At 46.3% G+C, this 26,439-nt stretch overlaps 1 protein-coding gene across 1 annotated transcript in view; it reads right to left on the bottom strand.

The window, feature by feature from the left end:
• The window catches only part of LOC140411470 (uncharacterized), a 114,562-nt gene that overhangs the window by 68,706 nt on the left and 19,417 nt on the right, over positions 1–26,439 (bottom strand). Inside the window, exons 4-6 of the mRNA XM_072500567.1 lie at positions 19,464–19,570; positions 5,170–5,228; positions 312–427 (exon numbers count right to left, since the gene is read on the bottom strand). Coding sequence (XP_072356668.1) covers positions 312–427; positions 5,170–5,228; positions 19,464–19,570 — 282 coding nt within the window. The remainder of the gene's footprint in view (positions 1–311; positions 428–5,169; positions 5,229–19,463; positions 19,571–26,439) is intronic.

Here is a 26,439-nt window from a genome sequence, read left to right as displayed (position 1 = left end):
CTATTTCCATGCCCACCCCATCGCAAACGCCTTGGCACGGCAATCACGGCATTCGCCTCTGCTAATGAGTTTTTACACGTGAGGACTGCTCCCTGTTACCTGTCTTCAAATGGAGTAACTGAGAGAGCAGTCCAAACATTTTCCTTTTTCTGTCTTTATAAATAATTACATAATTGTCTAAAGTGCTTTAACATCAAACAAAGTAAATACAGATACATTATTCAGTTAGGTGATAAGTATTCCATTTCTACACATTTCTACCTTCAAATGCTCTCCAGAAAAATTATTTTATTTTCCAAAGTATTACTTACCCGGTAGCAACTCAGCTGTGTACTTTGGAGAGAGATTTTGGATTTGGCTGTTGATTTCCTTGTTAGTTAACGGCCTCGTTGTGGCTGCTTCATGGAGTATAATTACACTTCCTTTGCTAAATCAGTAAAGACACAAAAAAGGGGATTATTGCAGCCATTTTACTTAAATCAATTAATTCAAAATAAGAACTTAATGAAGGTGTGAATGAATGGGAAATTCAGCCTTTGTCTTAGATATCTTTGGGTAGTTAGGGTTTTAATAAAAGCTGAGTTCTCTTCAATAAGGTTCAAAATATAAAATTGGAGACTCACCAGGCTGAAGCTGCCACTGAAGTGTCAGTGGTTCCTCAGTTTAAACAGTGGCTACTTTGCCACTTCCAGAATTCCCTGACAGAAAGTGGCAGGTTTGTGCAATGTGCCTGCCCATTTGTTCAAATGAGAAGAATATGACATCTGATGCCATTTCCATAATTTTTATCTCAGCGATGCTTAGTGCTGAGGCCCTACATTCCTGGAATAAGTGCAGCTTTTGCCTAACTAATTTCAGGATGTTCTTGTGAACGCTGTTGACAGTTATACACTTTGGGGCCATGGAGAGCACGACTATCCCTGCACAGTGACTGATATCCAACTGTCCACTGCCACCTTGAGGCTGTTGGTCACCCTGACTGTGATAGATGTTGAATATTCAACTGCCAACCTGAGGTAGTCGGTCACATGCACTGGGATAAGTACACAACCACCCACTGTCACCATTCCCTGCACAGTTAAATACAAATCCTTCTGGAGGCAGGGTCAGGAGCAGATGGTTGGGTGGAATTCTTGTTTGGATTCACCAAAGTCACAAATATTGACCACTGTCTGTTTGGAGGAGGGTAAATGTCATTTGTTCTTTTATTGATTCTGGACATTTAAGTTTGGATGGGCTATGTGGGTAAAGAGAGATTGGACAGGCAGGATTGCAGTCCAATACACGGTCGGCTTCATTCTCTCTTCATGAGACTAAGTGTTGACGGCGGGGCAGGATTTGTGCAGTTCCACAACAGCAAAACTGGCGTCACCCCTGGACCGATTCAATGACTGTTTAGGGGCCAACAGCAGTACCATGTGGAACACAATCGATTCCAATGAGAAACAGTGCAGGATTCGGCAGGTTCACTATTGACCTCAGGGACCAGCTGCCGTCTAGTCGGGTTTTGGGCTTCTAGAATAGGCAGTTCCATCAATTGTGGAGATGCATTCGCAGAGCCAAGGACTACATGAGCAGTTTACAGCGAGCATTCAACACTTGCACATGCAGGTGGAGGAGTCCAACCACGTGCAGGAGCAGGAAGTGGTGTCGGTCATGCATGCCACCCAAGGCAACACAGCACGGGTGGAATCCATGGCGGAGGCCTTGGGGTCAAGGGTTTTGGCTATGGATTAGCATGTCCAAGGCTGGAGGCAGACTATGCTGGCTCTGGCCAAGGCCCAGAACAGGGCCACCCTCTCACAGGCAGCCATGTGCCAGAGCCACCTGGACATTACAGCGGCACTCCTGCAATTGGCCAAGTCACAGCGGGCCACGTCTGAGAGCATTGTGGCATTGCCCAGGCACTGGCTGACATGGCGCAGATGCAGAGGGAGGTGGTCCAGTCCCAGAGGGGGATGGCACAGTCACTGGCTGATGTGGCATGGAGGTGGTCCACTCCCTGTGCTCCATGGCCACGAGCATGAAAACCCTGGCCGAGCCAAGAGCAGGCCTCCAGGACTGGCAGTGCCAGGTGGCAGGGGATCCTCCAGGGAATTGATCCGCTCATACCCCATGGAGTAGCCGGGGGCCATCGGGCACCCCGATGGAGGAGAAGGTGATGGGGCCCGTACTGGTGGCTCCCGCAGGGGAGGTGCTGGAAAACCGTAGCACCTCGGATTCCGCCCCCACCCCTCCTGTCCCTGGCGCATCTCGTGGCAGCGGGCAGAACAGAGTTGCACCACTACACCTAGGACACCTGAGCAGCATCGGGGCCCAGAGTTCACCCCAGAGGACGGCCGCCAATGGGGACCCAGGATGCAGGGCGGGAATCACAGAAGACCACCTGCCATCCTGCTCGACCATCTGGGGATCCATTAAGGCGCATAAGGTCAGAAAGTTAGATACCAGTTAAGTTGGCACGGCTGCAGGGCACAGTTTAGTGATAAGGGCCAGGGCATATACTTGTACATATTTGTTCACACTGTTACAAACTGCCTTGGTGCTCTGTCAGAAGGGTGGGAGGGGTGGGCTGGTCTGGTCTGGCCAGAGAAGGTGCATGATGGGTGCTGGGTGGGGAGGAAATGGGCAGAAATGGGTGAACATTGTGGGTGGGCTGGGCTCCCTACTCTCCCCCGACAATCCAGACCGCCACCACCCCAGGGGATTCGACGGAAAGTGTGATGAAATGGCCAAATTGGGGCACCCAGTAGGATGGTTGGAAGTGCTACCATGGCCCGAAGTCAGACATTGTCACCAGAGCTCAATACAGAAAGGGTCCTAATCATCCCATGGACCAGACCAGCTGTTACTGCCAACCCTGGGCCCACACCCTCGTATTGCAACAGTTGGTATCACGGAGGGCATTGCAGGCGGGGTGGTGCCGGATGGGAGGGAGGTGGGAGTGGGATGCAATGTCCCTTCCCCTGGACAGACCACACCCCCAGTCGGTGAACCTGGAGGCGATCAGAGTGTCCCGTGCACGTTGGCCTTGGCGCACACATTCTGCGACCTTCCATGCCTGCTTGGGCCCCATGTCCTGCCCATCCTCGCCCTCCCCCGCATCCTCCACATTGGAGGAGGTCTACCATTTATCCTCCTCCTTCAGCACACCGCCTCTCTGCTGAGCAATGTTGTGGAGAACGCAGCAGGCCACCACAATGTGGCACCCCTCTAGCGTTATACTGGAGGACCCCTCCACAGCGGTCCAGACACCTGAACCGCATCTATAAAATGCTGAAGCTCATTCACGCCCCTGGTCACTGTATGTGCGTCATTGTAGTGGGTCTCCACGTCGGTCTGTGGCCACCCGATAGGCGTCATCAGCCACAACCACAGTAGATAACCCCTTTCACCAGGAGCCAACCCGAGAGCGAGGGCGGTGGGGTTGGAGAAGGGGGGAGGGTGGCAGTCCCCTCTCCAGCCTATACAGACCCAGGACCACCACTAGCCCCAAGAGAATCTAATCACCTTCCTTGTTATTCAATCGCAATTCCATCACTGAATCCCCCACTATCAATATTCAGGGGGCTACCACTGACCAGAAACTAAACTGGATGAACCAATAACAAAATACTGTGACTGCAAGAGTAGCTCACCTCCTGACTCCCCAAAGTCTGACCACCATCTACAGAGCAGGACTGTAATAGAATACTCTCCAATTTCATGGATGAGTGTAGCCCCAACAACACACAAGAAGCTCAACATCATGCAGGATAAAACAATTCATTGACTGGCACCCCATCCACCACCTTAAATATTTATTCACTTCATCACCAAGGTATAGTGGCAGCAATGTGTGTTCCAGTGACTGCATGGTGCATTGCAGCAACTTGCCAAGCGTTCTTTTACAGCACCTTTTAAAGCAAAACCTCTACCATCTAAAAGGACAAGGGCAGCAGTCACACAGGAACACCACAACTGCAAGCTCTCCTCTTAATCATACACCATCCTGACTTGGCATTATAATCACTGATGTGTTGGGTGTTCTGGATCGCATACAGGTCACCAACACTTGAAATAGTGCAAAACTATTTTATTGAATCATTAACTGTTTAAACTTACTTAGACTGTGGGTTAATACGATACTAGCTTTAACTAAAGACCTTTGCCTTGTCCTAACCAGTCGATGCACTCAGGACATGGTGAATGTCTGTGTTGCAGACTGTGAGCTCTGTCCTCCTAGCTAGTTGCAACTTGAATGAGCGGGAACTCTGATGCCCCTATCTTAAAAGTGCGTGTGCTCTCACTGGTGATTGGCTGTGGTGTTGTGTGTGTTGATTGGTCCCACTGTGTGTCCATCAGTATGTGTCTGCACCATGATATGCTGGTGTATATTATGACAATCACTGTTCTTTCACTTCAGCTGAATCAAAATTCTGGAACTCCTTCCTCACAATACTGGGTGTACCTACGCCAGATGGCTACAGCCAGTTCACCAGCACCTTCTCAATCAAGGGCAATCAAAAATGGGCAACAAATGATACCTTTGCCAGGGCCACTCACATCCAAATGAAGATCCCCATTCAGGACCGCAAAATCATAATCTACTGTGGCCATGTTAATCAGCAGGGAAACACACTTCCCGTAACAGCCTCCCCGAACCGGCGCCGGAATGTGGCGACTAGGGGCTTATCACAGTAACTTCATTGAAGCCTACTTGTGACAATAAGCGATTTTCATTTTTCATTTCACCATAAGTGCAGCCATCCTAAACCTCGGTCATTGCATCTCCTCACTCCTTACCTTCAGAATTTGTGTGTATGGAGAAGTTTTTATGGTTTACATGCTCGTGAAGTGAGGAATCAAAAAACTGTCAAAAGTACCCAGTTTATGAGTTGGTAGGGAGGAAATGTGTCCACCTTCTGGAAGGAGCATCATTTTTACAAAATGAACCACCTGGAAATTATGATTTTGAAAAATGTCCGAGCCGATATTTGGGGTCCAGGTATTGGCAATAATATGGAAAACCATCATGAGTCCAAAATAAAATGCATTTGCATATGTTTCAATTCCTTCATGTGTGCACTTTCCAGCTTCATTTATATCTCAGATTTTCTTTGTTCAACATTCGGCCTTAAGAATAAGATGCGACTGTGAAAAATATTCTCCTCGGAAAGTTCTACTTACGTGAATCCTAGAATGCTTACTACAGCATCAGACGGCACCTTTCCGTAGGCAGCTTCCAACTAGAGAAATAGGTAGAGGTAGATTAGAAAAATTATGTTCTAAAAATAAATGTGTAAACAGCAAAAGGGTGACAATTTAAATTTTACTTTTAAAAATGAAATACTTTCATATTATTACTCTACAATATAATGTAACAAAGTTTATTATGGAAGGGCATCTAATATCGTCTGCAGTTTGTCAGATTTGCACTTGCATACTGAAGTTTTCAAATTTCTGACGCTATGATTTGCTAGCAGCTCAGTAAAAGAAACCAAATATCTGCAACGAGTGGAAATAAAATTTTACATTTTAAAAATCTTGACCAAAAATTAAAACCTGAAGTAATAGACTCCACACAATAGTTAATCTTTCAGTGTCAGACATTGTGATTGGCAGTAATTGACACATCACATTGTTAAAAGGCTGATTAGTTTGTATCTCAGTTGGAACTTCACTCTATTCAAAGCATGTCACTGATGAGACAAGCAGTGAGATGTTGTTTTATGTGACGTTTACATTGCAGCAATAGAGCGCAGACATCAATATTTGAGCTTCATTACCCAGCTGCCGCTGGGTGTATTGGCTGTACCATTTGCGAATAATGAATATCACTATCCTCACTTTTATTTGACAAAAAATAGGGTCCATTGAATTTACTGTGTATGGCACACATTGCTTGTCTCAGAACTTCCATTCTCAGGTGGGGGGTTCATACCCCGGAGGTACCCCATAAGATGCTCTGGGGGGACTCCCCCTGGAAGTCCCCATCCAAGGACTGCACAGGAATTACCCAGGAAGTTTAAACTTCCATGGGCAATTATCCTACACTGAGAACCATCAGAAGCTGGGAGACTTCAGATGGTATTGACTCGCTTAGTAGAATAGTTCGCCAGGAAAAGTTAGAAGGATTAAAACCATTTTTAACTCATGGTCAACTATGGTACTAATCAGTCCCCTCAAAACCCACATTGGACTCCCTAGCCAGCCTCCTGACCTCATGAATCCCGGTTCACCCCCACTCCTTTCTGATGATACCCTCCACCCTCACTACCCTCCCTATCACATGACTATCCCCCACAACCCAATGAATCCTCACCTCCTGTCTTTAGAAGCAAGCTATTTGTTCTATCTTCTTTGGGGAGAGCAAGCTCTGAAGGTAGTGAAGTAAAGTCTGTTTGGGACTATGTAAAATTTGTGACACTATGTACAGATAAGTACATAGTTTACTTTATTGTTGTTTATTTTCTTGGCTAATAAAGTATCACAATATGTCTGGGACATCATTCTCTGGATTTCAAACTTTTCCTCACATTATACCAAATTGCAAAATGTTGAGGGCAATTATTTCAAGTATCCCATCTGGAATTTGGAATAATATCAGTCTTGTCCTTAACAAAACTCATAGGTATGTCACTTTGCCTGATCAGTACAGAATAACGGCAGTAAGGTAATGGTCAAAAAGAATTCAATTTTGTTAAAAACATTACACATTCCAGTTACTGAATTATTACCTGGAACTGAGAAGGAGCTTACAAGGTAATTGAAGATTATCTCATAAAATAATATTGTAATAGCAATGCTTTACTGCCAATTTGTATTTGGTCATTCATTCACAGGATGTGTGCAACGCTGGCAAGGCCAACTTTTATTAACTGTCCTTAACTGTCACTGAATACAACCTAGTGGCTCGTTAAGTCATTTCACAGGGCAGTTAAAATTAAACTACATTGTTGTGGATTTGGCTCCAGATGTCATCCAGATGAAGTAATTAAGGATATTAGTGAAACAAATGGGTTTTTGTAATAATCTAATATTTTAACTCCAGTGCTGTGAACTTGTTGCTCGGTGAAAGCCCTATTGGGACTCCACTGGGGGGCAAACCACGTACTCTGATTATCTGTGCATTAAATGACAGAAAAACTGGAGAGAAAATTCGACTGTGTTTCAGTCTGAACCTGACAAATTTGGGGAAAATTCTGCTCCAGATTTCTAATTGAATTTAAGTCCCCCCAGCTTCCACAATGCAGTTTGAACTCTTATTGCCTGATCACTGATCCATCCTTTTGTCCTGTCACATAATAGTGTTGCTGCTGTGCTCCCTTATAATTACAATGCAGGAACACAACCACAATTGAAAATGCAGGAATACAACCACAGCAGGAATCAATGCAGGAAGAATTTATCACCAGTTGTGAAAAATAATAGTTCTGGACTGCAGCAGGTTCTTCTCGATTATCCACCAAATTGATGACAGAGTCAAATCAGAGAACACGTGATGGGTAAATAAATCCACCAAGATCCAGGATGTATCTATGCTTAAACCTAAAGTTGCAAAACATTTAATACAAAAGTTCCATAGTAGAATGTCAAATTAATTTCTATAGATATAAAATGAATGGGTGGAATATTCCGATTAAGAGATTTATGTAGGATTTTCTGCTCCCACCAGTAGCCGGAATCATGGTGGATAGAAGGACACAATTTTGCATGAACAGGAAAATAAGTTGGAAATTACCCTCCCAAATTTCATGGCGGCTTGTATTTCCCACTGCTCCACATCAGGAAGCACGTTTGCATCATTTTGCATCTTATGAATGCTCATTCATAACCCAGCTCGCTGGAATCATTTTTACACTCCAAATTTCATTGTTCCACCACCAAATAAATAGACTGGTTTGATTGATGACTAGATATAAGCGGCATGCATCTGATGACCTACACTTCGCTCTGAACTTCACGGTTTATACACGTTACATTTGCCTACCTTGCACTGCAATGCTCTCACGGTTTCTTGGACTCAGAGTTGCTCAGGCAAGACCAGTTGTCAAGAAAAGGGTTTAAGCCAGATGCAGGACTTGAGTCTGTATGGGTGGGTGGTGTGGTGATATGCCTGCACACAGTTTTGTGTATAGTTGTCTATAAATGTCTATAGTTATCGATACAACCTCCAACCAGCTGGTGGCGATAGAGATCTACCATGAGACTCGAAAGATCCGGCAATTGGTAGTAAGTTGTACTAGAGGACAGTCACACTAGAAGTAGCTCCAGGAGAATTCACTGAATTCAATTATTAGTTACGGTTTGTATCATAGCTCCTTAGTTGTCTTTCCATGAATTCATCTTGTTCATAAATGATATTATTAGTCAAAGAACTAGATGGTCTGTGTGCATCTGTACTACGGCCACAGCACAAAACATAACTGGTGGGGCTAACTATTGCATTTCTGGGCTGATTGAAGGGGCACCCTCATAACTTTTGTTTCACGACAGTGAGAGCAAGGCTCAGCTGAGACATGTTAGGAAGACTCAAATGATAATTGAAGGGTCTGGGTGCCTTAACTCATGGTGCGCATTCTTGCAACAATCCATTAGAGCTTAGGGAAAGTTGGTAATGATTGCCCATTATTTCATCAGAGTGGAATGTGAAAATGTCAGAACGATCAAACTATTTAGGGGCCACAGCTGCAGTACAAATGCACCATCTTCCAGGCAACCCTACACATTGCAGTTGGAATGTTCAGGGTTTACAGGACGCAACAATTCCAGTTGTTACATTAGTACTGCCTGACAGTGCCCTGACTGAGGTTGATAACATCTAGCCATACTCATCCTGATTCAACCGCCTTTGTGAATATGTGTCCATGCCTGGGGTGATGTGAGGGTAAGATGTGCTTAGCTACCTGTGATCCTTCAGGATGTGTTTTAGCTGCAAGGGAGGTTCTGGCAATGGAATGCCTGGGATGAGGACAGCCAAAGAGCTTCACAACAACTCCTTAGCTTGGCGATGGAAGGTCATCGTTGCAGGCAAAGGTGCAATCGTGTGATTCATCTATTTTTCCACAGACACAAGGAACAGTGCACAAATGGAGGCAGCAGGTCATGTTGCCTTTTCAATGGCTTTGATGCAGCTGAGGAGCAGAAGAAGGGCCTGTCACCATCGGGAAGGGCAAAGGGGAGACTTTCACTCTGTGGAACATGGACGAATAATAATAATGCTACTAAGTCCCAAGGGTGAGGTCAGTCTTCCGGATGGTGTGATCTGTCACCCTACATCATGCAAGTCAGACTACCTTTGTGTGGACAGAGCAAGCTTGAACATGACTATAGTCCAATCATTGATAAGCACTCATGACCCTGCCTTCGTCTGGAGCTTCACAGGTTCATTTCCAGCATTGCCAAGACATCGGGGAGGGATGCGGCTCAGTCAGTCTCCACACAGCATTTAAGGATTACTTAGTAACTCCCATGCAATAGGCTGACATCATGAGGCTGGGCACAATCCTATAATATTACACAGTCATGGCCATCTAGCAGACATTTCAAGAGTCACCAAACACTAACTAAGGTCTGCATCAGGCAGGTGGAGAGTGCGGACTAAGTGAAGTAACCATAGTCCCAGGTGACCATAGTCTGATGTTGATTTAATCTGAGGATCACCAAACCTCAGGCAAGGAGCAAGGTTGAGAAGGCCGGCCGTCATGAATCTTCAGCCAGTACGAGAATTGACCCCACACTATTGGCCTCACTCTGCATCACAAGCTAGCTAAACCGCACCCCTCCTCACCCCCCCTCCCCCAGTGGGGACTAAGACAGAAGTAATGTTTAGCAGTAAACACGGTCCTGAGTTCATCCTGCAGGGCGGCATGAAATGTTAGGTTTCCTAATGGTTCTCCATCTTGTGGGACAGGACGGCCCCAATACCATACGGGGATGCATCACATGTGACGAGCAAAGGCTTTCCAGGATCATAGTGGGTTAGTAACCCAGATGACGACAATTGTTGCTTTACCCGCCGGAAAGCGGTTTCTTGCGGCTGACCCCAAACCCAGGTGTGATTTTTCTTTAGCAGAAGGTGCAAAGGGGCCAGCGTAGTTGCCAGATTGGGGAGGAACTTCCCGTAATAGTTTACGAGACTGAGAAAAGAACGAAGATGCGAAGTGTCAGTCGGGGCGGGGGCATGTTGAATTGCACGCACCTTCTCTGCGACGGGGTGCAGACCTTCGCGGTCCACCCGATAACCTAGGTAGACTACTTCCTTTGCCTGAAATACGCACTTTGTGCGACGTAAATGGACTCCAGCCTCCGAAAGGCGTCTAAGGACAGCCTCCAGATTTTCCAAAAGTTCCTGCTCCGACGTCCCTGTAATCAAAACGTCATCTAGGTAGACAGCCACACGTGGTAAACCTCTCAAAATGCCCTCCATAACACGTTGAAAAATTGCGCAGGCAGAGGATACTCCAAAGGGCAACCGTGCATATTCATACAGGCCCGGGTGTGTATTAATCGTTACATATGGTCGGGAGGCAGGGTCCAGCTCCAACTGCAGGTAGGCGTGACTCATATCAAATTTTGTGAACGAGAGTCCACCTGCAAGTTTTGCGTAGAGATCCTCTATGCGAAGCATTGGATATCGGTCGAGTCGGGAAACCGTATTCACTGTATGTTTATAGCCGCCACACAAGCGAACTGTGGCATCTGGCTTCATTACAGGTACAATTGGTGCTGCCCAGTCAGCAAAACGGACGGGCCTGATAATACCCAAACTCTCCAAACGAGTGGGCTCCCCTTCTACCTTCTCGAGCAAGGCGTAAGGCACTGGGCGCGCCCGGAAATAGCGCGGCGTGGCTCCTGGTCCAACTTGGATACGGGCTACAGCCCCTTTTATTTTCCCCAAACCAGGCTGGAATACATCTTGGTATCATCCTAGCACCTCAGTCAACCCTTCAGAAACTGTTTGGAGGATGTGCTGCCATTGCAACCGCAAATGGCGCAACCAGTCCCGACCCAACAGGCTGGGCCCATGGCCGCGCACCACGATAAGTGGGAAACGCCCCTCGTGGCGTCCATAGACAACAGGGGTCATTGTAGTTCCTGCAATGTCCAGTGGTTCCACCGTGTAGATGGCCAACCTGGCCTGTGAGTCGGTTAATGTAAGGGTCTGTATAACCTGCTTGATGCGGTCAAATGTCCTCTGGGTGATCACGGAGACCGCTGCGCCAGTATCCAACTCCATCTCAAGCGGGTGGCCATTGACCCGTACTGTCACCTTAATGGGGGCCACACGGGAAGCTGCCACACAATGCAGCTGCAGGCAGTCGTCCTCCGTCTCCACGTCCTCAGGAGTAGTCGCCGCAGGTTCATCCACATGGAAGGTACGGCCTCTGGGCTGGTCCCAGTTACGGCCCCTGGGCTGGTCCCAGTTTCGGTCGGAATGACGGCGCCTCTGGCGCCCCCAGGACCGCTGTCCGCGACGGGGTCAGCGCCTACAAGTCTGACACGGACATGGCTCCTCATCCATTGGCTCTGGAGAAGGCTCCCTTCGGGGAGGAATGTCCGACGGCCACTGGCGTCGGTTCGGACGTTGCCTCGCCCAAGGTACTGCAGGAGTGCGGGGGGACGTTTTCGGACGTAAGGGGTTGCGCCCCAAGTCATGCACTTCCATTCCCTGTAGCTCCTGTACTCCTCACTCTGCGCTCTCTCGGGACAATACTATTTGAATGGCCTGTTGAAAAGTCAATGTTGGCTCCGCTAACAACTTTCTCTGGGTGGCCGCATTGTTAATACCGCAAACCAAACGGTCGGGTAACATTTCTGACAAGGTCTCACCATAGTCACAGTACTCCGCAATCCTGCGTAGCCTGGATAGAAAATCGGGAAGGGATTCTCCAGGGGTCCTCTCAGCGGTATTAAACCGGTAACGCTGGACTATCATGGACGGGGTTGGGTTAAAATGTTGCCCCACTATATTCACAAGTTTATCAAACGTTTTGGTGTCCGGCGCAGCTGGGTACGTAAGGCTCCTTATCACCCCAAACGTATGCGGGCCGCAGGCGGTGAGCAATATGACCACCTGGTGCTCGTTTTCGGTGATATTGTTTGCCCGGAAATAGTAACGCATCCGTTGTGTGTACTGGTTCCAGCTTTCCAGCGCAGCATCAAAAACATCCAAACGTCCGTACAGAGGCATGGTATAATAGAAAACAACTTCCAACCTGTATCCAACAAAAAGCCAGGGAGCTGGCTTCAGCAGTGTAGACAGCTATTCATTTTTACCTTCGTCGCCAGTTTTGTAAGGGCCACGAAGAATCCAGCACGAGTTTTAAGGATCCAAAGTAATAACATTTATTTTCTATAACATATATACATAACAGTAGCAGTAACTTCCCTTGCTACATACTCCGTCCTGCTGGTTCCTGAACTGGCCAGCTTTATTTATACTAGGAGTTTACTAGTGGTTTCTCCGCCCCCCTCATTGGGGAAGCTCATACTCCCACAGGATTGTGGGATAGTCATTAGTCCCCAGCCAATGGTAAGTAGGCAGGTTATAACACCATTCCTGTGTTGTGCTCACTAGATAGCGATCCCGGGCCTACTCTGGAACTAAGTGCTACTGAGGTGTGTGTCTCTGCACAGGTGGAGGGTGCAGTTGAACACAGTGATGGAACTCCTATGCTTCCTTAAATCCCTCATACAAGGTGCTCTGCAGCCTGCGGCTGATGGGCTGGCTGGTGGTGTCCCTCTACCTTTCTTGCTGGTGGCTGTAATAGAGAGGAGAGATAGTTAGTGATTGGCTAGACAGTCACCTACATTAAAGAGCACTCACAGTATCTGTGGTGGCTGATGGCTACTGCATGGACCCTCACTGGCTTGTTGGGAGATGCCAACCTCACCTTCATAACAGGAACTATCTGTGCTTTTGGCAGCCAGCTCTGCTGCTTGATCCTCAAAGGGGTTGAGTTGCATTACCTCTGGGCTTACCCCTCAGGTCTGAGATCTCCCCTCGTTGTTGTGGGAGATGTTTTTTCCTGCGTAAAGACAGATGGATAGACTGTGAACAGCACAGGTGTAAAAGCAGATCTTAAGCATGCTGTGTGTGCTGAGTGATCACCAGTAGGGTTTGAAGATGCACTTGTGCAAAATGTTATCAGAGATTCTGGTTCAAAGTTTCTATGAGACAATCAGTGGTGATGTCCATTCTGCTGGTGCTGTATGAGATCCCTGTGGGCTTTTGTGCTGATTAGTGGCAATTGTCCCTTTAAGGGTAACACAGCAGAAGAGGGTCATCTGGCTTGGAACCAATTGGGACTGAGAGTGGGTAGTCACCCCAGAGGTTGGAGCTCTCTCTTAGGCAGAATACAGGGACTAGGGCAGCCCTGTGGATCTTTGGCCTCTGTACAGTTTTTCGTATTAATAAATTGAAGTGACGAGTGGATGATCCATCTCGGTCTCCTCCAGGGATCCCCAGAATCACAGATGTCAGTCTTCAGCCAATGCGATTCACTTCACGTGATACCAAGAAACAGCTGAAGGCACTGGATACTGCAAAGACTATGGGTCCTGACAATATTTTGTAAATAATACTGAGACTTCTGCTCCAGAACTTTCCGCACACCTAACCAAGCTGCTCCAGTACAGCTACAGCACTAGCATTTACCCAGCAATATGGAAAAGTGCCCAGGTGTGTCTTGCACAAATCCAACCCAGCTAATTACCGCCCTACCAGTCTACTCTCCATCATCAGCAAAATGATGGAAGGAATCATTAACAATGCTATCAAGTGGCACTTGCTCTGCAGTAACCTCAGCTCATGCATGTTCAGTTTGGGTTCCGCCAGGGTCACTCAGCTCCGGACCTCATTACAGCCTTGGTTCAAACATGGACAAAAGAGCTGAATGCCAGAGGTGAGGTGAGAGTGATTGTCTTTGACATCAAGGCAGCATTTGACTGAGTGTGGCATCGAAGAGCCCTAGCTAAACTGGAGTCAATGGGAATTAGGGGGAAAACTCTCCGCTGGTTGGAGTCATACCTGGCACAAAGGAAGATGGTTGTGGTGGTTGGAGGTCAATCATCTCAACTCCAGGACATCACAGCAGGAGTTCCTCAGGGTAGTGTCCTAGGACTAACCATTTTCAGCTGCTTCATCAATGACCTCCCTCCCATCATAAGGTCAGAAGTGGGGATGTTCGCAGAATGTTCAGCACTATTCGCAACTCCTCAGATAATGAAGCAGTCAGTGTCCAAATGGAGCAAGACCTGGAGAATATCCAGGCTTGAGCTGACAAGTGGCAAATTACATTTGTGCCACACAAGTGCCAGGCAATGACCATCTCCCTCAAGAGAGGCTCTAACCATCGTCCCTTGACATTCAATGGCATTACCACCGCTGAATCCCCACAATCAACATCCGGGCGATTACCATAGATCAGAAACTGAACTGCACTCGCCACATTAATACTGTGGCTACAAGGGCAGGTCAAAGGCTAGGAATCCTACAGTGAGTAACTCACCTTCTGACTCCCCAAAGCCTGTCTACCATCTACAAGGCATAGTTAGGAGTGTAATGGAACTTGCCTGGTTGACTGCAGCCCCAGTAACACTCAAGAAGCTCGACGCCATCCAGAACAAAGCAGCCCACTTAATTGGTCCCCCTTCCACAAACATTCAATCCCTCCACCAGAGATGCACAATAGCAGCTGTGTGTACCATCTACAAGATACATTGCAGTAACTCGCTAAGGTTCTTCCGATAGCACCTCCCAAACCCACAACCACTACCATCTGGAAGGACAACAGCAGTAAATACCTGGGAACACCACCACCTGGAGGTTCCCTCCAAGTCATTCATCACCCTGCCCTGGAACTATATCCTTCACTGTCACTGGGACAAAATCCTGGAATTTTCTCCCTAAAAGCACTGTGGGTGTACCTACACCTCAAGGACTGCAGCGGTTCAAGAAGGCAACTCACCACCACCTCTGCGGGGCAACTAGGGCTGGGCAATAAATACTGGCCTAACCAGCGACACCCTCATCCCGTAAATTAATAAATTAAAAAAAGAACCTTTCATAGTTTAGTGACCACAGAAGAGTCCAATACATGAGGGGTAAAGAAACTTACTGTACTACAAAGTAAACTATGTACACAGTACACTCCAGGTCCCAGCTGGTCCCAACTACTCATATCATACTCAGCTTCCATCTGGGCCGGCTTTTATGCCAGAGTCTATTACTTCATTGATGGGCCCCCACCCCTCAGTGAGAAAGCTTGTATTCTGTGAGGCTCACAGGAGGCCAATTGGTCCTTCCCTTAGGCCTCGTGCAGGTTAAAACAGTGGTTCCAATGAAGTTAGTGAACGTACATCATTACAACTGTAACCGTGTAAATACCTGATAACTTTATTAGAATGTAACAGAGAGTGAGGAGAACATGACTTTCCCTGGCTGAACGGATGAGATCATTCAACTTTTTTGGGCATTGCAGCGAGGTCCTCTTTTGAGGTCTACATGTGCTGACATCTTTGGTTAACTTCCTGCTACTATCCCTGGTATAGAGGACGTGCAGGTCATGGACTGCCTGATAGAGTCTCTCCAGGGAGCCATCATTGAACTTTGGGGCAGATGGTCTAGATCTTCTTGCCTTTGCCACAAGTCCTGGCTACAGAGAGTAAATGGGTGTGTGGGTGCCATTTAAATATGGTGTCCTGGCCTTCGACCCCCTGAGGTAATGGCAGGGCGGACCCACCACAGTCCGCCTTAATGCTGTCCCTGTCCATTATCTGAGCCACCTGTCTTATCCCACATTGTGTCCAATCTGACGAGACCTTTACCTACCAATCTTTCACCCTGCACCTCCCAAAAGACCACAGACCATAAAACATAGGAGCAAAAGTAGGCCATTTGACCCATTGAATCTGCTCCATTATTCTGGATGATCTGATCTGATAATCCTCAACTCCACTTTCCAGTTTTGTCGTCTTGATTCCTTTGATAACCCTTGATTCACGTACTGATTAAAAATCTGCCTATCTCAGTCTTGAACATACATAACAATCCAATCCCTACAGCCTTCTACGGTCAAGAATTCCATAGATTCACTACCCTCTGAGAGATTAAATTCCTCCATATCATAGAATAGAACAGCATAGAAGGAAGCCATTCGACTCATCTTGTCTATGCCAGCCCGAGGACACCCAGGTGCCATTTGTAATCCCACCTTCCTGCATCTGGTCCATAGCCATGTAGTTTACAGAACTTAAGGTGCAGATCCAGTTATTTTAGAAATAGTTCAGGGTCTCTGCCTCCACGACCAACTCGGGCAGAAAATTTCAGACACCCACTATGCTATGTGTAAAAACGTTCTTCCTCACGCCCCCTTTATCTCTTCCCCATATAATTCTGAACGCCTCAATTAAGTCATCCCTCAGCCTTCCTGTAATGTAGTGACCAGAATTGCACATATACACAATCGTAAAACATGCTGGTCTAATAATCTGCTGGGGGGGGCACTTAATTTGGATGGCGAACGTATTTCCAGTGAGCATGTCTTTTAAGGAGCATTCAGGAGATGCAAATGAATGCTTATGTGGTTCCCAACAAAGATCCACAGGAAACTCATGCTGCCCTTAACCCACTCCACCCAACGTTTCTATATTTATTTGCCATTAAAATAGTCTCTGTAAATCTGTATTTTGGGTGCTTTGTGCCAGAATCATCACGTACCGTAACATTTTTCATGGTAACATTTAAAACAGAAAGTTGTACGGAAACTTTGATAACAGGGAAATAATATGACAGGAGTTAAAAGGGTTATTGGCGTGGTAAGTTCATGAACCATGCAAGTCATTCAAAATGCTATGTTAAAAAAGGTATTAACCCAGTAATGGAAATGTGTGCCCATGGTGAGATACTAAACTAATTTTTACTTAAATCAAAACAATTTCATACTGCACATGGACAGGATTGCACTTTTCTATTTAACTGCTGTGACAGATACATAAAGAGCTATTACAGACACATAAAGGGCAAAAGAGTGACGAGGGAGAGGTTGGGGCCTCTTAAGGATAAACAGGGTCATCTATATGCGGATCCACAAGGGATGGGAGAGATCCTGAATGAATATGTCTCGTCGGTATTTACTGTTGAGAAAGGCACGAATGTTAGGGATATTGGGGAAATAAAAAGTGATGTTTTGAGGAATATACATATTACAGAGAAGGAAGTATTAAAGCGCATCAAGATAGATAAATCCCCGGGACCTAATGAAATGTATCCCAGGACGTTGGTGGAGGCTAGGGAGGAAATTGCCGGGCCCCTAGCTGAGATATTTAAATCATCGAGAGGCATAGGGGACATGCCTGCAAATGTTGTGCCCTTGTTTAAAAACAAAGGATACATTAGGGATAAACCCGGATGAAAAGGGATAAACTCGGGAACTACCGACTGGTGAGTCTTACTTCTGTAGTGGGTACATTGTTAGAAGGTATTCTGAGGGACGGGATCTACAGGCATTTAGACAGGCAAGGGCTAATTAGGAAAAGTCAGCATGGCTTTGTAAGGGGAAAGTCATGTCTCACGAATTTTATCGAGTTTTTTTGAAGGGGTAACCAAGAAGATAGATGAGGCAGTGCGGTCGATGTTGTCTACATGGACTTTAGCAAGGCCTTTGACAAGGTACCATATGGTAGGTAGTTGCAAAAGGTTAAATCTCACGGAATCCATGGCGAGGTAGCCAATTGGAAATAAAATTGGCTTGGCGACCAAAGCCAAGGGTGGTTGTGGAGAGTTGTTTTTCAAACTGGAGGCCGGTGACCAGCGATGTGCCTCAGGGATCGGTGCTGGGTCCACTGTTATTTGTGATATGTGTAAGTGATTTGGATGAGAATGTAGAAGGCATAGTTAGTAAGTTTGCAGATGATACCATTATTCAGTGTTTCAAAGGTTAGATTCACTTCCTACATAAGTACCAGAATCCGACACAAACAGAATACTCCTCTGGTTTCCTCCGGGTGCTCCGGTTTCCTCCCACAGTCCAAAGATGTGCAGGTTAGGTTGATTGGCCTTGTTAAATTACCCTTCGTGTCCAAAAAGGTTAGCTGGGGTTATTGGGTTATGGGGATAGGGTGGAGGTGCGGGTTTAAGTAGGGTGCACTTTACAAGGGCCGGTGCAGACTTGATGGGCCGAATGACCTCCTTCTGTACTGTAAATTCCATGATTCTATGATTCTACCAAGATTGGTGGCATATTGGATAGTGAAGAAGGTTATATAAGATTGCCAGTGGGCCGATGAATGGCAGATGGAGTTTAATTTAGCTAAATGTGAGGTAATGCATTTTGGTAGATCAAATCAAGGCACGGCCTATTCAGTTAATGGTAGGGAGTTGGGGAGAGTTACAGAACAAAGAGATCTAGGAATACAGGTTCATGGCTCCTTGAAGCTGGAGTCGCAGGTGGACAGGGTGGTGAAGAAGGCATTCAGCATGCTCGGTTTTATTGGTCAGAGTATTGAATACAGGAGTTTGGACGTCTTGTTGAAGTTGTACAAGACATTGGTAAGACCACACATGGAATACTGTGTTCAGTTCGGGCCACCCTATTATAGGAAGGATATAGTTAAACTAGAAAGAGAGCAGAAGAGATTTACTAGGTTGCTACCAGGACTTGATGGTCTGCGTTATAAGGCGAGGCTGGAATTTTTTTCCCTGGAGCATAGGAGGCTTAGGGGTGATCTTATAGAGGTCTATAAAATAATGAGGAGCATCGATAAGGTAGATAGTCAACATCTTTTACCAAAGGTAGAGAAGTCTAGAACTAGAGGGCATAGGTTCAAGGTGAGAAGAGAGAGATACAAAAGAGACCAGAGGGGAAATTTCTTCACACAGAGGCATCTGGAACGAGCTGCCAGAGGCAGTGGTAGAGGCGGGTACAATTTCTTGCTTTAAAAAAGTTACATGGGCAGGGTGGGTGTAGAGGGGTTTGGGCCAAATGCAGGCAAGTGGGACTAGCTTAGAGATAGAAACAGGGTGGCATGGACCAGCTGGCTGAAGGGCCTGTTTCCATGCTGTAAACATCTATGACTCTATGACTCTATAACTGCCTTTTGAAGCTTTTCAGATCTTTATTTATGGCTAGGCTGGTTTAGCTTAGTGGGCTAGACAGCTGGTTTGTGATGCAGAATAACTGCGGGTTCAGTTCCTGTACCGGCTGAGGTTATACATGAAGGCCCGTCTTCCCAACTTTGCCTCTTGCTGAGGTGTGGTGATCCTCCGGTTAAATTACCACCAGTCAGCTCTCCCCCTCAAAGTGGAAAGCAGCCTATGGTCATCTGGGACTATGGCGACTTTACCTTCCTTTTATTTTAGTGCACCAGCGGGGCATTAAACCAGAATATTTGTTGTACAGCACTGAAAGGCAAAATTCACCAAAGTAGCAGTTAGAAAAAAAACACTTTTAGATTTTACAATTCATTCAGTTCCATACCAGCATCTTAAATTCTTTTGCGCGATTTTGATACAAGGTTGAGGAAGTGTTGCTTAGATCATCTGTAAAGTCCAATTCTGAAATTCTGACAGCGTAGCTCTTCCTCACTGTAAAGAAAAATCAAATATAGAGAATGTGCAATTGTTTGCTTTAAGATGGTTTGTGTTACTAATGAATTATGGTTTCTATAATCTCACATCCCACAAAGAACTATGGGTGTAATCTTTCAGAAACAAAACGTAACTTTTCACAGATTAGCAAAAATAAAATGATCAAGGTGTGAAATGATAAGAATCTGGCTCGTTTTAAACACTTGCTTAGTTTGAAATTGACTTCATTTGCACCCAACTTTTGAGAACTCGCAGTGCTCTTAGATCTCCAAAAATGGTGTCTCTAGAATGTATGTACCCTTTTGGGGTGAGTAATGCCAGATGCTACACTGGTGACTGGTGAGAGGATTAGCATATGTGCAGTAAATGACCACTGGAAGTAGCAGGCAGACCATGAATGTGTGTCTCCATGGCTTCCTGCCCTGCTTCTGAGGCAGGATATCTTTCCTTCTTTCCACTTCCTCCAACAAAACTTCTAGGGAAGGCTTTCAAAACCTGGATTCCCACTTTCTCCCATCATGAGCCATTGTTCAGTCTTTCAAAGGTTAGATTCACTTCCTACATGAGTGCCAGAATCCGATACAAACCCAATACTCCTCTCCTTTAAACAGTGCAGGTTAGCTTTCACTGATGCCAGTCACTCTGAATGTTGACCTGCTGCTGAAGATTCCAGCTGTGAACAAATATGATGCATTCCTTTGCCTCCACCTCCATGAACAAGACTTCTGAGGTTTTATAGGTAAGGGTGAAGTCATACCAGCAAACATGGAATTGTGACACTCTGCTTCAGCATAAAGTTGATCTGTAAGCCATCAATATCCTGCCTCACAAAATGTCCAAATAAACTTTTTACATAATCAATCTTCTCATCACACTGGTTCATTCCTATCCCAGGAACTCTTCTCTTGCACTGGGAACACAGCAACCAGATGTTGGTACTGTACAAAATTTGGCCACTATCCACCCAACTCCTTCCCAGTACATTGTAATGGAAAGGGCAGTTGTGATAATATTATGCAGTTTCAGGCCTAAAAATGGGCCATTGGCTTCTCTCATGCCACTCACTTTATCAGGGTTGGTGAGCAAATTAGGTTGGAACTTTGTACAATAACATTTTCTGCTTTCCTACATCTTAGGCATCTATAAGAGATAGCTGCACTAATGAATGCACAAGCTAGGGTTTTGCAAAATTGCCTAGATTCTTGAATGGTCCAAGCAGTTTAGAAGTTAGCAAATGTAACACTGCTATACAAAGGTGGGAGTGAGAAAACAAGGAACTACAGGCTAGTTATCTGACATCAGTCATCAGAAAGTCTTAACAAAGCACTCAGTCAAAGCCAACATGGTTTAACGAAAGGGAAATTGGGTTTGACAAATGTATTAGATTTTTTTTAGGTTGTAGCTAATAGGGTAGATAAAGGGGAAGTAGTAGATATACAGGAGTTTCCAAAAGGCATTCGAGAAGGTGCCAGACTAAATGTAAGGGCTTGTCGAGTTAGGGTAATATATTACCATAGTTAGAGAATTGGTTAACATACAGATAGTAAATAGGAGGCATAACTTAGGCATCCTCATGCTGAGATCTAAAGCAATTGGTTTTAGGCTATGACCAGTGGAGTGTGATAAGTGTTGGTGTCTCAGTTGTTTACAATCCATTTGAATTACTAAAATGAAAAGACAGTGGGCAGGATTCTCTATTTGGGAGATTATAGGCTGGATTCTCCGATTTTGAGGCTCTCTCCGGAGCATGTGTGTCGTGTCTAGTAGCATGACCAAAACATTGGCGCGATGCTCTGCCCAATGGGGGGCTAGCAGCCGCACCACGTAAAACCCCCGGCTTTCCCTGCAGATACGGATGGAGAATTGCTGGGTCCGTGGCTGCGCATGCGCATGGCGGCGACCTACAGCGGTCGCGCCGTACAACATGGCATCGGCCGGGCTGCCAGATATGGCCCCCTGTAACCCCTCTTCGCCACCCATGGACCACCCCCCCACCAGTCCTCCCAGCCCCGCCGAAGCCCCCCTGGCCAGCGGAATGGCACCCCCCTGACTGTGATGGCACTGGAAACAGTCCGCAGCCGCCATGCGACGTTGCGAAACCTCAGACCACAAGTGATCCACGCTGTTGGGAAGTTGGCTCATCGGTGGTGGAGCATCTGGGGAGAGCCTTCAGGTGACCTTCTGAGGCTGTCCCAATGGCATGCGGCATACTGACCGATGATGCCATTTTGGAGGGGGACGGAGCATCCGAAAACAGACGCTGCCCCCGATTTTGGCATCAAAAGGGATTCTCCGGCCAATCGCTGAAGGCGATTTCGGCGTCGGCAATCGGAGAATCTAGCCCTATGTTCTCCTGCTGGAGCTGAATTGCATCTAATGTACGCTTCCGCTGGGTGCACAAATCAGGAAGCGATTCCTAATCTTTAACCATGTATTCTTTTCATGGTGAGGATTGCAAGCAATTCCCTCGGGAATCCCTCTTTCGAGCCACCATTTGAGCTCCGGGACCACTTCAAACAGAGTTAAATGGTTTCTGTTAGTTTCACAGCTGACCACTTCAAAGTTATTCAAACGGAGATGAATGGAATACACTTAAATCTGTTTGAAGTGGTCTAGGAGCTATCGATCAAAGCTTGATGTTTCTAAACGTTGTGGTTAGTTACACAGCTGACCACTGCTAACTTACTCAAGTGTGAAGGGAAATGAATGGAACAATGCTGACAGCTGGGTGTGTGTGGAAGCTGTCAATCATAGCCTAGTAAAATCAATATAAAAGAGAAATGAATGAATGGCTTGCAGATCAAAGATCTGAGGGGGTTTAACAAAGAACAAAGAACAAAGAAATGTACAGCACAGGAACAGGCCCTTCGGCCCTCCAAGCCCGTGCCGACCATACTGCCCGACTAAACTACAATCTTCTACACTTCCTGGGTCCGTATCCTTCTATTCCCATCCTATTCATATATTTGTCAAGATGCCCCTTAAATGTCCCTATCGTCCCTGCTTCCACTACCTCCTCCGGTAGCGAGTTCCAGGCACCCACTACCCTCTGCGTAAAAAACTTGCCTCGTACATCTACTCTAAACCTTGCCCCTCTCACCTTAAACCTATGCCCCCTAGTAATTGACCCATCTACCCCGGGGAAAAGCCTCTGACTATCCACTCTGTCTATGCCCCTCATAATTTTGTATACCTCTATCAGGTCGCCCCTCAACCTCCTTCGTTCCAGTGAGAACAAACCGAGTTTATTCAATCGCTCCTCATAGCTTATGCCCTCCATACCAGGCAACATTTTGGTAAATCTCTTCTGCACCCTCTCTAAAGCCTCCACATCCTTCTGGTAGTGTGGCGACCAGAATTGAACACTATACTCCAAGTGTGGCCTAACTAAGGTTCTATACAGCTGCAACATGACTTGCCAATTCTTATACTCAATGCCCCGGCCAATGAAGGCAAGCATGCCGTATGCCTTCTTGACTACCTTCTCCACCTGTGTTGCCCCTTTCAATGACCTGTGGACCTGTACTCCTAGATCTCTTTGACTTTCAATACTCTTGAGGGTTCTACCATTCACTGTATATTCCCTAACTGCATTAGACGTTCCAAAATGCATTACCTCACATTTGTCCGGATTAAACTCCATCTGCCATCTCTCCGCCCAAGTCTCCAGACAATCTAAATCCTGCTGTATCCTCAGACAGTCCTCATCGCTATCTGCAATTCCACCAACCTTTGTGTCGTCTGCAAACTTACTAATCAGACCAGTTACATTTTCCTCCAAATCATTTATATATACTACAAACAGCAAAGGTCCCAACACTGATCCCTGTGGAACACCACTGGTCACAGCCCTCCAATTAGAAAAGCATCCCTCCATTGCTACCCTCTGCCTTCTATGGCCTAGCCAGTTCTGTATCCACCTTGCCAGTTCACCCCTGATCCCGTGTGTTTAATCCCAGCTGACTGTTTTTTCTCTTTCCAGGAATTGACAGGTGCTGTTTGATGTGACTGAGCCAGGAGGTGTATTGCCCGGGTGAGTGTTAAAGCAGTGGTTTTTTTTCATTGCCTCTGTTTGAACTGCTCACTAACATCAGTCAGAGGGGGGGGGGGGCTTTAATTAGGGGGTCTCTGATGGGAAGGCGGTGGATGGGTATGGTGGTGGTGGGGTGGGTAGGTCTTGTGTTGTAGGGGGGAGGGTGGCCCTCCAATATAATTTGGAGGCAACTCCCTTAAAGAGTTACCCTCTTGGCACACCGCAAGGTCTATTGTGTCAGGTGCACAGTTGTCAAGAGCAGCAGCAATTCTTGCCCATGTGGTTCCCTGTCCAGAGGACAGGAGGATCATGGGTACCTGGAGAATATGGTGCCCAGCCAGATAATGAGATGCAAATGGTTCCTAATCATCCATTTACATTTTCCCGCTGCCGCAGGGCACAAACATCAATCCTAACACCAGCAGGTGTCCGAAGCATTGGAAATGGATTGGCTCCCATCGGCAATTCCATTTTATCCCCGATATTGTATTCTCTGCCGCGTTGGGAACTCCACTACTGGCGACGTGGAAAATCCAGCCCAATGTCAGGAAAACCCAAGAAATTGTAATATTTTTCGTTTGGTAATATTGTTGTCATATGTTTTAACTGTTAGGGATGTGTAAATGGTAATTGAAGCAAGAGACAGGTTCATTGTGAGAATTTAAACTGACAATAAGAAGTGAGCTTGATGTGGTAATGAGCTTAGGAGAACTTCAAACAGATGTTTATATAAGTGTAATTTAGTTAGAATGTTTACAAAATAGAAGTAAATTTGAATGGGTTGTTGTGGTTCAAAGGAGATGTACACAGGGTATAAAAGAAAGGTTTTATATGTATGGGGAGGGGGAGTTTCACATTTCTTCTAATTCTTAAAAGCTAAAAAAAGTATCAAGGTTAATTAACTCTAGGCGATTCAAAAGAGGCTGGTTGAGACATTGGAGAGATCAAAGGGAAGGAACATATTTAAGGAGATACTGAAACCGATGGGGGGCAGTTTTAAATCTCACCAGACAGCAGGAATAACTGGTCAACTCCCAGCAAGCAGTGTGAACAACGCCAGATAAATAACTGCTGCTAACCTCAGAGGACACACGGAGAGAAATTAAAGGCACTGTGTAGCAAAAATCATTGGACTTTAATAAATTTTCAAATCTATAAGGAGATTGCTGTACAGATAAGGAGAAAATTGGCTTTGAAGGTAGAGAATTAATATTGTTTGGAACTATTTTAAAATATTGGTATTGTGTGAAACATTTGTTTTTAAGTATAATTCTATTTTTAAAAAGCTTTACATTCTATAAACATTCCCTTTATTATAAAATCATCACACGTACTCAGTGACACCATTTCTGGATTTCAGTAACTATCCTTATACTGTATAAATGGCAAAAAAGAAACATGTTGGCAGTTGTTTTAAGTTGCCCTTCTGGCATTTGAGCAGGCAGCATTTAGCATTAAGTCATGCCATCTTAACAGAGAATAATATCTTGCAGTTTTATGATTACACAAAGTGAGGTAGAGATATCAGCTATGAGGAAGGGACAGTGAGGCTTTATGGAGATATAAACAGGCTAAGTCATTGGATACCAAGATGACAGGTGGAGTGTAATGTGGGAAAGTACGAGGTTATTCAACCATCAGAAGAATGGAAAAGTAGCTTCCAGGGCTGCAGGACAGGCTCTTATCAGAGGACGAGATTGGAAAAGGCAAGAGTCTGGATTCTCCGTTGCCGGACACCGATATCGTAATCGGCGATCGGGCGGAGAATGGGCTCCGACAACCAAATCGGGGCTGGTGCCGGTTTGATGCCAGTCAGCCATGCTCCACCCCTCTGAAATGGCATCAGCTGCAGGCCTCCCGCGATGCTATTCCCCTGCTGAGCTGAGTTCCCAATGGCGCAGAACTGATGTGATTTCAGCATGATTCCCAATGGCACAGAACTCATGTGATCCCGGCGTGGTGGCTGCGGTTTGTGTCCAGCGCCGCCACATTCGGACAGGATCCTGGGGGTACTGGTGGGGAGTGGCCAGGGGTTGGCTAGAGGGTGGCCTGTGGTGTCGCGGATGGCGGTTCGGGTCCGTGCACAGCCGGCACCATGCTGCAAGTTGTCTGCCATGTGCATGTGCGGCCAGGGACCCGGCCATTCTCCAGCCGTTTGTGGCAGGGGAGCCGAGAGTTTCACTTGGCGCCGCTGCTAGCCCCTCACCAGTCCCGGAATCGGTGAGGGTTCAGAACCGATTTTTATGTCGTAGAACTCCCGTAAATTCTCCGTTTGAGCTGGTAGTTAGCCGGTGAAATGGAGAATCCAGCCCAAGATCTCTAACATCTATGCGGAGCTGAGTAAAGAGGAAGCGCAATGGAGGAAATTCGGCAACAGTGGGAGGAAGGACTTGGTGGGGGAGACGGCGGGGGACGATGCGGGAGTAGATTTGGAATGCGACTCTGTGCAGGATTAATGCGTCCTCCTCATGCGCATGATTAAACCCAATTCAATTCACGATGGTGCATAGGGCACATATATATTTTTAAAATTGTACCAATTAAGGGACAATTTAGTGTGGCCAATCCACCTGTCCTGCACATCATTGGGTTGTAGGGGTGAGACACACGCAGAAACGGGGAGGATGTGCAAACTCCACATGGACACTGACCCGGGGCTGGGATCGAACATTGGTCCTTGGCGTCATGTGGCAACAGTGCTAACCAACATCCACCATGCCGCGCTGCATAGGGCATGACGACAGCTAGGATGAGTTGATTTATCCCGAGGGTAGAGGTTCAATGCGGGAACCCGGAGAACCCTGCCACATGTTCCGGACCTGTCCAAGGCTGG

The sequence above is a fragment of the Scyliorhinus torazame genome, chromosome 4, assembly GCF_047496885.1.
Source record: "Scyliorhinus torazame isolate Kashiwa2021f chromosome 4, sScyTor2.1, whole genome shotgun sequence".
NCBI lineage: Eukaryota > Metazoa > Chordata > Chondrichthyes > Carcharhiniformes > Scyliorhinidae > Scyliorhinus > Scyliorhinus torazame.
This window is presented reverse-complemented; position numbering and strand designations above follow the sequence as displayed.